General features: G+C 45.8%; 1 protein-coding gene across 1 annotated transcript in view; it reads left to right on the top strand.

Moving 5' to 3' along the window:
- LOC143008347 (ELKS/Rab6-interacting/CAST family member 1-like) overlaps positions 1-12086 on the top strand; it is a 63637-nt gene that overhangs the window by 23391 nt on the left and 28160 nt on the right. Inside the window, exons 13-14 of the mRNA XM_076160073.1 lie at positions 713-844; positions 5286-5446. Of these exons, the coding sequence (XP_076016188.1) occupies positions 713-844; positions 5286-5446 (293 nt within the window). The remainder of the gene's footprint in view (positions 1-712; positions 845-5285; positions 5447-12086) is intronic.

Below are 12086 nucleotides of genomic sequence, written 5' to 3'. Positions count from 1 at the left end.
CGATGCTCGACATTGAATGGAATGCGAGTATAATTCGTAGCGTATAGTCGGTCTATTACAACAAGAAGATATAATCCAATTAAAGCAAACGGGTCCAGCTCGGTTTGCATACTTAGACGTGAACTCATGCTGGATCAGGAGCAGGATTCAGATTCGGAGCATGTGTGTGTGTGTGTGTGTGTGTGTGTGAGACGCTCCGGAGGTTTGTTGAGGACCTCTGAAACGTGTCATCCTGTCTCTCCGTCTCTGTCTCCATCCAGTTCAACTCCACACTTAAGCGGGGAAGTCAGTTGCCTGGCAAGAGGATAATAGAGCTTTATTTGGAATTGTGGGAAAGGGAGCAGCGCTGATAGAGCAGCTCACAGAGTCGTCTTACTCAGAAACAGATTGCGGGGGCTTGGAGGTTCTTAGAATCGGCGCCACATCACATTGTTTCTCATCAACCAAACCTGGTTGATAGGTCAGACCTGTTTGGTAAAACAAGCCGGTGTGCCAAAGATCTGTGGTCCTGGTCCAGGTCTGTTTCTGGATTTCAGAGAACCAAGCTCAGACAAAGTTGCATTACTCACTTAGTGGCAATAATTGTGTGGCGTAATTATGAGCGAAGGGATTCTAGTGAGAAGACAATCTAACCTGTTGTTAATCCAAGAAGAAAACTCATTCGTGCCAAAATGAACATGTGCTTGTCTGAATGTGTGTGTGTGTCTGGCAGGACTCCCTCCATCTAAAGGAGGAGCGCATCGAAGAGTTGGAGGAGGCGCTGAGGGAGAGCGTCCAGATCACAGCAGAGAGGGAGGTGGTCCTCGCCCAGGAGGAGCAGGCCCGAACGCACTCCCAGAGACAGGTACTGTCTGCGTCTTTCTGTACACAAACACAGACACACACCTGCCCAATAAGTGTGTGACCCAAACCTTAACCTTTCCCAAAACTCAACCCCTTTCTGTTCAAAACAAACAAATATCCTCACCTTGTCGGGTTTTCCGGTCCTTCCTGTCTTTCTTGGGACAGGCACAAGAGGAAACACACACACATACGCACAGACACACATACACACATCTTGGGTTAACATAAAAAGCCTTTCTGACATAGCTAAACATTGCCACGCCAAAGAAAAGGCTAATGGCGATGGCAACACACACGCCCAGTGCCAACTGAGCTCATTCAGGTGTGGCTCCATTTCAGTGTGTGTTTGTGTGTGTGTGCGTGTGTGTGTGTTTGCCCAGTCACTCCTCATTTGGCCGAGAGGTAAATAGGAGCCTATTTAAAGAACAGCTTGTGTTTTGTCGGGCCACTAATACACAAACAGCTTTTTCTTCCATGGCGACCGCCCCGATTTGTAACGTGTTTTATCTGCGTGGACATAGTAGGAAAGCTGGTAACGGAGCGGAAGAAGGGATTCAACCTCAGAGCAGTGTGTGTGGGTGTTTGTGTGTGCCGTCCGCCCGGGCACCAGTGCCTCTAACGAGGCCGCAGAGATGGGAAATGTTCCTGGGAGCCTGGATGGGTTTTGACAAGTGGGGGAAAACAGCACGGGGGCCGTGAGGATGAAAACTGCCCTGAGAAAACACGGCCCACTGTAGCTGTTGGCAAAATGGCTGCTCTCCATTGTTATTACTGCCTCTGAATGTTGGCCGCCTCCTCTGGGCTTTACTTACCATGCCGCCTCTGGACAGACGCATAAAAAGACAGACACGCAAACACTCACTTTACTTATGGAGGCTTTCTGCTGACGCGGTCATACGCTGTAGGGAAAAAGCTTCCAACAGAGTAAAAGATGGACAGAACAGAAGGATGGAGAAGGACGTGATGGACAGACAGATTGATTTGTCATTACACGCAGAAGATTGAATACGGCTTGTAAAGCAAATTTATCTACTTGAACCCCACAAACTCATCTGTGGTTTCGTCTGTAAAAGCTCCTGCTGCGTATTTAAGACGCCATTAAATCACAATATTTCATAAACTATGGAAAAGATGCCAAATATCTGTGTTTCAGGCTAAATATAAACATATATATAGAGAAATTGGTGCTGAAATGGTGAAATGTAGAGGTACACAGTGATCAGAATGTAAGCAGTAAATCTTTAAAAAGGTATTATTATATTCCACAACACCATAACATGTTTCCATAGAGCCTCAGTGGGATCCATCTGGTTGTAGGATCTAATATTATAGAAAAACATCGGTGCAAATAGTCTAGTTTGATGCAAAGTGACGTTGCGCTGAGCTTCCCTTTTTCTGTTTTCCAACCGTGACCCGAATCCATCACACGGCGTAATTATGACTTCTGAACTGCGGAGCGGGAGTTTACGAGGATCCCGCCGAGGCAGCGAGGGAACGCTTTCCCAGCCTTCCCAGAGGCCGTTAAGGCGCCGCGGCGGAAGAGACCGTATCGCCCCCCATAAAAATAATGATAAATAAAAACCAACCAATATCATCAAGTGGTTGCCTTATTGCTGGTGTAATGTCTGATACGTCATCTGACTTAATGATGCCCTCGTATCCCATCATCCTCTTTAAACATGCACCAGCGTGTGACATCATCAAGTGAACTTCTACGCAGTGAAACGCTCAGTGTTGCTACACAGAACAGATCAAATCCAGCTGGAAATCACATCCAGCGTGTTCATACTCCTGACGTCTTGCAAATGCATTTGGCCGCATTTGTTTACGGTAATTGCACCAAAGTAGCATAATGAATGTAGTGCTCAGCGTTGAAATACATCAGAATGCTGCATGTGGCAGCTTTAATTAGAGCCAACAGAGTCGGTGTAGAGCAGGAAAGCTGCTGGGAAAACAGCTCCAATGAAGGAGGAGGAAGGAGCGCAAACGTCAGCGTGTGGCCAGTGAGCGGAGATGGCAGCCAAACGCTCGGTGCAGTCCTCACCCAACATCAACAAGGCGGACTCAGCCTGTCACACACACACACACACAGGATCACGCTCATGTTCATGCACAGGAGTGTTAGTTGCAGACAGGATTGTCATACATGCTCATACACACACGACAGGCGCTACACACAATAAAGTACACATGCTCATCCCAACACACACACACACACGCACACACACAGCGAGGAAAGAAGTGCTAACTGCTATTTAAACAGCGCGTCCATGCAGTACAGCGTCGCATTCAGCAGCAGCCAGAAGAAGTCAACTTTGGTTTTGGAGTTGGAAATGTGTCTGTAAATACCCAAATAAATTGTAAATAAATATTTTTGTTTCGTACCCGTTTTACAACTGCGTCACTGCAATTACCCCTTTCACATAATGATTTAGAAAACGATGACAGCGGCAGAAACAGGCAGGAATACACACACTTTCCTCTCCTAATGGGGACGGCTGGAGTAGCGCTCAAAGTGACATGCAGTGCTCATTATAGCTTTGGCTCTCTCTCACATACACACACACACACACACACACACACACACCTTTTATCAAGACGACGCAGCCATACAGACACCAGTTACCCATGTGTGTGCGCGTGTGTGTGTGACTGTGTGTGTGACTGTCCCATGATTTGGTTTGCCCGGCTGAAATGGTTTACCGAGACCACATGAAAATATACAAAGCTTTTTCTGTTAGACATGAGTCACTGCGCTGTGTGATCACTAAAGAAAGGTGTGTGTGTGTGTGTGTGTGTGTGTGTGTGAGAGAGAGAGAGACACAGACAGTCAAGAGACGTGAGTCAACACCAGCATGAGACACTCCACGTGTCTTCATTGACCAAAGTGCAGACAGACATTTGCTTCTTCTCATTCTTGAACTCTGTGCACTCGTTCTTTCTTCAGACACACACAGAGGACAGCACACTGACAAGGCCTCTCTCCCCCTCCTCCTCCTCCTCCTCCCAGTTGGACCTCTCCATCCCTGTTGACCAAAGGCGTTGCTCTCCTCCTCCTCTTCTCCTTTGCCTCCCTTTTCTTCTGTGTGTGTGCACTTGTCCTCATTGTTTCCTCTCTCCTCTCCTTTCCTCTCCCCTCCTCTCCTCTCCTCTCCTCTCCTTCATCGTTATTACGCTGCCTGTGTTTGGGATGTATCTTGCTGCACTTTCTCTAATGTCTCACGCTTTGCTTTTTCTCGCTTTCCATGTTTTCTCTTGAATGTGCTGAATCTCTTTCTCTTCCTCTATTCCTCTTTCCCTTGGGTGTCTCCTTGTAATGGTTCCTTGCCCCTCTCTGTTCCTTCCTCTCACCTCTCTCTGCTCCTTTCCCTCCTCATCACCCCTCGCCTTGTTCTCTTATCTCTGCCTTCTCCTTCTTCCTCCCTCTCTTCCTCTCGCTGAATCTCCTTACTGCCTTTTCCGTTTCCTTTTTCCCTCTCTCTCTCTCTCTCTCTCTCTCTCTCTCTCTCTCTCTCTCTCTTCCCTGTCTTGTGTTTTCCCCCCTCCTCTCTGACCTCCAATTCCACCTCTCCGTCTCACATTTGTTTCTCCGTCTGTCCTCCCTTATCTTTCTCCCAACTCTCTGCCTTTTTGTCTTCGTTCTCTTGCGTTTCCTCCCCCCCTCTCTCTCTCTTTCCATTCTTTTCCTGTACAGCTTTCTCACATTCCAATACATGAGTTCACCGCGGCCGGCTTTAGGTGGTCAAAGGTAAAAAAAAAGAAGCAATATTCACACACTTCACTCACACTTTTATCCTCTTTATTCATTCATTTGTTCATTTCTTATATTTGTCTCGTCATCTATTTTTTTTTACAGTGAATAGCAAGATGGAAAAATTAATCACCTCTTTCTGCTTCAGCATTTAAGAAAAAGAAAGACCGAGGGTGCGTGTGCGGGTGTGAGTGTGTGTGTGTATGTGTGGACAGTGTCATCCAGCTGTGAGAAACACAGTGACCTCGACCTTTCAACCTTTACATTGAACTGACAAAGTGATATACACCCACAGAGGGGGAGAGAGAGAGAGAGAGAGAACGTGTAGAGGAGTGGAGAGAGAGAAGAGGTTGAAAGAAACAGCAGAGAAGAGAGAAACAAAACAAAAGGAAGAGAGGGAATGACACTTTTTGAAGTTCTGCAACGGAGCATCTTGTATAAAAACAAAGGAATTAATAAGAAAACATTTTTTAAAGCTCGGGAGCTGTCACAAGAGACCCAACACACACACACACACACACACACACACACACACACACACACACACACACACACACACACACACACACATAAAGGCCCACTATGTCTGCAGGAAGCCAAAGGAAATCAAGAGCAGAAGGAAAAATGTAAAACCCAAAAAAACGTGTTTTAATAATTGAAACATTTGTGTGTGTGTGTGTGTTCATGTCAGGTGGAGGACCTGTTGGTTGCCATGGAGAAGGTGAAGCAGGAACTGGACGTGATGAAAGCCAAGCTGTCATCGACTCAGCTCTCATTGGCTGAGAAGGAAGGTCACCTGACCGCCCTGAGGGCCGAGAGGAGGAAGCACCTGGAGGAGGTCCTGGAAATGAAGTAAGAATATCTGACAGATGGCGTCTTTTATTTACTTTTCTTATTTCGACATCAAACTTTCATCATCTTACTTACTTTACCTCATTTGCTTCAGAAGATAGACAGAATCTGAAATGTCCAACATGTACTAAACAGACGGAGGGATCACTCACTTTAAGTTCACTGTTCTTTGAAATGCTGTGGGAGCCAGAGCAAGGAATCAAATCTCCTCCTCTGGATTTCAACCTTTCCTCGTTGCCATTCCTCAGCTCCTCCATTCTTCTTCCTCTTTCTTTTTAACTCGTTAAAGAATCTTTTCTGAACACTTAGTTTACTCTCTGCAGCTCCATACCCCTTTATTTTCCCATGCTGCCTCAGTGTTCCGTGGAGGTGGTCTCCGGTCACATTGACTCGGCCTTCACCTGACACCTCCTCAACTTTCTCCCTCTCTCTCCTTTTCCCTCCCTCTCCTTTCATCTTTTATCTCCTCTCTCTCTCTTTCTCTCCACTCTCGACAGCCTCAGAAGTGAGCGCTGTGTTAATGCAATAACCATGTACCGCTGTCTGTGTGACCCCTGGCTCTTCATATGATTGATTACTTACGCAGACACGCTGACACACTCACACACGTACATGCACGCACACACACACACACACACACACACACACACACACACACACACACACACACACACACACACACACACACACACACACACACTCTCCCATTTATGCAATGCAACTCGGTGTAAATTTTGATGTGATTTTAATAGAAGGGTTTGGGTTTGAAGCCCAGTGTTGGGTTTGTTCCGTGTATTTTCTGCTGTTTCACATCCTCGCTGAGACCTTAGAAGGAGGTCTAATCTAGTGGAACGACTCTTTTGGCTGAAATGGACGCCAAAGAGAACGTCCATGTTAGCGTGTCGTGCTCTTTTAAACACGCTGAGGGACTATCTTTCACCGTGGCATCATGGGAGATGTAGGGCGTACACTGCCTTTTGGTTTATTTGTGCTCTGTCCTCTGCACTTTGGAGCTGCGTATGCACGTCCATTCGCAGCCCAGGTGAGCGAGTTATTGGGCGTTTTATCCCCGTAGTAACAACCCGTGTGATTATCGTAAGCGTCAGTGCTTTAGAATGCGTGGCCTTGTTTTCTTACATGAACTGGCGTGTGCGTGGCCGCTCGTGCATGTGCACAACATCCCTGGATCTGCCATGGATATTTATGATGCAGACACGCGCACGCACGCACGCACACACTAAGACACAAGCATCCTCACTATACGTTCTCACACACAAAGACCACCATACACACATGCACGGTCAGATTTAATGGTCTCTTGCGTGCAGTTTCATATGTGCTATCATCTTCGTGTTGCTTTGGCGTTCTTTGCGTTTGTCTGCTTGTGTCTGTGTGAACTCTGGTATGAAACTTTCCATACGCAGATCATACATACAGAGACCAAATATTTACTCTGCACTGATCATCCGTCTGTACTGCATGTTGTACTTCATAGGTTGTGTCATGTGTGTTCCTCCTCCCATTTGTTATTTCACTTAATCACACTTAACCAAATACAGATTTCCTACGTTGATAATGTTCTGTTTAAATATGGCTAAATGATTTGATAGTGAGCATGATAGTGTATGGTATATTGTCCTGGCTGTAGTTAACCTTTAGAGGTCTGAAGTCTGAGAGGTGCTTGGACTCAGCCTGCATATATCTGCATACATCTCGTTAGACTGACCTCATTCTGTCACTCAGCATCAAACACCATATATATTTTATTCCAGCACATTTTAAGTCTCACTGTTCTGCAACAATTCTAATGTGAGCATTCCAAAGTTGCACGAGATGAAATCCTTATATTCTGTACTGCAAGTTCCGATTTTTCCAGCTTTTTCCAGCTTCCCTCGCATCACATATCCCTGTCATCATGTGATACACCAGGAAAATCCTCTCGGAAAAAATGTCTCTCTTTCCCGCCTTTGTCCCCTCCGCAGCGTTGATTTATATATTAAGCTATTGTTTGCTTCTCATTGAAGTTTTTGTGTATTTCCTGCTCGGCGCTGGCTGTTTTCTGATATGGCACCAATCACCTGCAGGAGCTCATGAGGGACAAACGACGCATTTACCTGTGATTTGTGTGATTCTATGACAGCTCACTGTAAAACCACAATGGCTTTATGATCCACCGCTAACTAATCCATAACATATTTCAGGTCACACAAAGATTCCTCCCACATCCCCGGCTCATATATTCTTCCCCTGGCGTAAAGTTGAGATGTTTCAGGTAGCCGATGTTTGTTTTATGGTGAGTTATGAACATGATGCCATGACTCGTATATTTCCCTGAGACACCAGGATTTGGTGGGCAAATACGTCATTTGTTTCTGACTTTCTCCCACACATAGAGCCTGAGATGTATAAGGCGGCTGCATCCCCTGCGTCCATATATCTCTGTGTAATGCACATGAAACTGTCCGTGCACACACAGGCTCGCTGTAACTCTTTGGGGTTTGATGTCTGATTTGTTGCCTGGTTTTACATCAGTGTACGGTTTAATGTTACTGTAAGAGATGATATATGGGCACAGCACAAGCACAGGATATATTAACACACACGGCCATGCAGTAATACACCAAATACAGCTGGAAAAATGCACATGCTGACAATCTCTCCCTCCCTTTTTTGTAAAACACACACACACACACACACACAAGCATCGATCTATCTTTGTGCTGTGGTTTTCACCAGCTGGTTGTATATGTCTTCTTTACTCCGGCGCAATGCTAACCTCCAGTCCCTGATGTATACTCTGTGTGTGTGTGTGCGTGTGTGTCAGTGTGTGCGTGTGAGACAAACATACTGCATTATATATCATTGGAAACCTTAGAGAGAAAGAATCAATATCAGTATACAGTATATCAGTATGTGCAGCCATACAAATACATTCACAGATATTAAATTTCATACACACGCTTGTACACGTGTAAATCCACCGAAAAACACACAGAGAGCTACACACATCTATGCTGCCGGGCTCCTCCACGCTCCTTCTTCACTGATAAATCATTTGCGGTGACCTTCACATGTATATGTGCGCTTGTAAAACACATAGCGAGAGACTTTTTCAACCATATCGTGTGTGTGCAGGTGCCCGAGTGTGTTTGTGTGTGGGAGGGGGAATGTGCTGACCGTGTGTGTCTAACAGCAGGGAGTCTGAAATCCCAATTCGTTGTGTTTTAGGGGAAGGAGGGCCAAATTTAACCGCGTTTTAATTGGAAATGAGACTAATATGCCGACAACTCACAGCAATGATCTTGTCCCAATTTTGCCACAATAACCTAAACTATCCCAGACATGATATTCAATAACACAGAGAAGTCTTAAGTTACTGACTTTTTTGGTACATTTGTTGATATTTTGCTAATTTTACCTCAGACAAGCAGACAGCCTTTGAGGAGACACTGTGTTGCCTTGGTCACATACAGAGTGGTGGCTTTAAAGCACGCAGCAGCTGATCCTTACGTTTGTAAAGGCTGAGAGGAGAGACACAAAAAAAGAGGACAAAAGGGGAAGAAAGGAGGGGAGAGAACAGAGAGTACACAGGAGACGGGAGAGGACAAACGGGGAGAAGGAAGGAGAGTCGTGGGGGTCAGGGTGGGACTCTTAAATCTTTGTATGGGGGGACAGTAGGAGGATGATAAAATGAGAGAAAAGAAGCAGAAATGTCTTTTGGCAAGAGGAGGGAAAGCAAAGAGGAGACGACGAGAGGGACAGCTGTCCAACAACAACTTAGTCCAGCCAACAGAGCTGCATGACATCCTTAAGAGATGATGTGACTCATAACCTCCTCTTCTTCCCATCAATCTCTCACAACCCTGCGTACATTCAATGTAAACCCACGAGCGCGACGTCGTCCTCCCTCGTCCTCCCTCGTCCTCCCCCGTCCTCCCTCGTCCTCCCCCGACCCGTGCGCAAGCTTCCACTCTTAATTCATTGGTTTCTATTCTTTTCGAGACAAGAATTTTAATTGCGTGACGTTTTTTACCATCGTTAAAAAGCAATATATTTCGGGCTGCTGCAAATGATCTTGAACACGGAACCTGGCTAGACATTGATTTGTGTTTGTTTGCAGCGTCGTCCTGGAGATCGCAATGCTAACGACGCTTAAAGAGAGACCATTTGTTACAAAACAAAACACCACAGCGTCGCCGGGACAAGACCCCGCTGTAGAAAAATAAGGCCGCCGATACTCCTGGCAATTTTTGTTGGCAACGAGAATGGCCGTGGTCTCCAGCAACACGCAACAAAATCAGTCACGTTCCTTTTGATTGCTTTAGCGGGTAGTAAAACAAGATATTTAAGTTGTTTTCTCAGCTAATGACATTTACGGGATAAAGAAGGCAGAACTCCCAGCTTGATGTTTCAGCTGTTTTGTGCCAAATTGGAGCTGAATATGTTACTTTGAGCGATTTGCAGACCCTCTTGAACAGAAAATGATAAACGTGGGAGCCTGTTTGTTGTTTAGAGCTTGTGGTCTCTGTAGAATGTGGATAATTAGACGAGAGGAGCTCATTTCTGCACGATGTGTACCATTACGCTTTTAAAGAAACTGCAGATACGCACATATTTGCTGGGCTGCCCTCCGCCTCCTGCAGTGAGGAGCCTTGGCTAATGTCTCAAGGTGAATGCCATAAATTCACTTTATTTCTCCTCCGCTGCTCTGCTCTTCGTTTTATCCCCCTCCATCCCTCAGCCTCTCCCCTGCAGCTCTTCCGCCATCTCTGCCCTTGGTTCCTGCCCCGTCCCTTCCGCCGTTCCATCCCTCTTGGTTGCTGCCCTCCTTGCATCCTCCGCTCCCCCTCTCTTCACCTCTCAGTCGCTCAACGCCGCTTTACAATCATCCGCTCTGAGCGTACATCTCTCTGGAAACATCATTATCCCTTGATTTCTGGCTTTACTTACTATCTGCCTGCCTTTACTGTTGTCACTACATGCCGAGACTAATCGATGGTGTGTGTGTTTGTGTGTGTGTGTGTGTGTGTGTGTTGCTGGTGTGTGTGTGTGTTGCTGGTGTGTGTGTGTGTTGCTGGTGTGTGTAGTCACCGATCCTGTTCTTTATGGCTCTGTCAATGGAACAACAGCTATGCGCTTCATAGCGGGAATCCCATCGCTAACAATATCACTGCAAATGTAAAACACACGCACACACATGCACAGACACATTGTATGTTGTCATTTACAAAACCTGACAAGATAGCATGACTGCTCAGAAGCATCTGCTCCCAGAGGAATGCATTGACACACACAAACACGCACACACACTCATACTGTACATAAACATACATCCTCCCACACAAATGCGTGTACACTCATGGAAACACACCAAAGTCTGAGACGAGCCTTTGATCCCCACAGACAGAAAAGGCATTAATCCGCAGCATGGCAAAAGGAGTGTGTGTGTGTGTGTGTGTCTGTGTGTGTCTGTGTGTGTGTGTGACATGTTGAGAGCTTAGTATGACACAAAAGAGGGCACATGGCAGTGACATTTAGCCTTACAAGTCCCAATGAGGGCAGCTCTCTCTTCTCTCTTCACCCACTCTTTAATCCCTCTTCACAGTCATTCTCTCCTCTCCTTTTCTTCTCAGTTTCTCATCTTGTCCTTCTTCCTCCTCCCCTCCATTTCATAGTGGAACAGTCGACTGCACTGTATGTATTCTGTAGAGTTCAGAAAGATGGAGGCGAACCAAACGCCTAAAAGAAACAAGTGGAGAGAAAAGAGCAGATAAAGGGAAAAAAGAAGGATGCGGCAGAACCTAAATCTGCCCATTTTCCTGAGTAGATTACAGGTTGTGTTTGCCAGGCCATTAAACAGATCATTAAACAGCGATTAAAGAGAAAAGAGGGCAAACGTATCAACAAGTAGAAAACAAAACATGCATTTTTTGCTTCTTGATCTCCTTTCAAAGTCTTTAATTGCACGTTGTGTGAGCCAGACGATTACATTTTTATTCTGGAAACAATAAATCTACAGCAGACAGACAGCTGGATTCTGATTGGCTGGAGTTGTGACCATTGTTAAACACACACCGCAGAGAGAGAGAGAGAGAGGAAGAGAGAGAGAGAGAGCCTACTGTATATGCTGATTATAATGTGCGCTCTCTCTCTCTCTCTCTCTCTCTCTCTCTCTCTCTTTGTAATGTTTTAATGGGTGGCCCTGATGTTGCGTTCACTGACCGTATTATTAATTGGGATTTGTCGCAATCGCTCAAACGTGGCAGAGTTTGGTGTTTCTGTCGCCGTGACTGAGTTGTGTTACAGTAGTCGGCTTGAGCGGAAAGATTGCGAGCAGATGTTTGGGCCTCTGCAGCAAAGCGTAGAAATGGATTTACTATAAAGAACCACAGTGAAGACAAAGCAGCATCTTCAGTCACGCTTCTGTGTGTGTGTGCACGCGTGTGTGTGGTCCAATGGAAAGAACAAACTCCTGCCGACCATGGATAATACATTTTAACACCTTTCCTATTAGTGTGTGTGTGCGTGCGCCTGAGAGGTGAAGGAGTGAGAAAAGAAAGTGTTTCTGAGAGGGAGAAAAAACGGTGTGAGAAAGGGAAAATGTGTCAAGAACAAATCCTCATTCTGTCATGTGGTAGTC

This window comes from Genypterus blacodes, unplaced genomic scaffold, assembly GCF_046128005.1.
Source record: "Genypterus blacodes isolate CSIRO-AG114 ecotype Tasmania unplaced genomic scaffold, CSIRO-AGI_Gbla_v1 ptg000103l_1, whole genome shotgun sequence".
Taxonomy (NCBI): domain Eukaryota; kingdom Metazoa; phylum Chordata; class Actinopteri; order Ophidiiformes; family Ophidiidae; genus Genypterus; species Genypterus blacodes.
The sequence above is the reverse complement of the archived record's forward strand: the minus strand, read 5'-3'. Positions and strand labels throughout refer to the sequence as shown.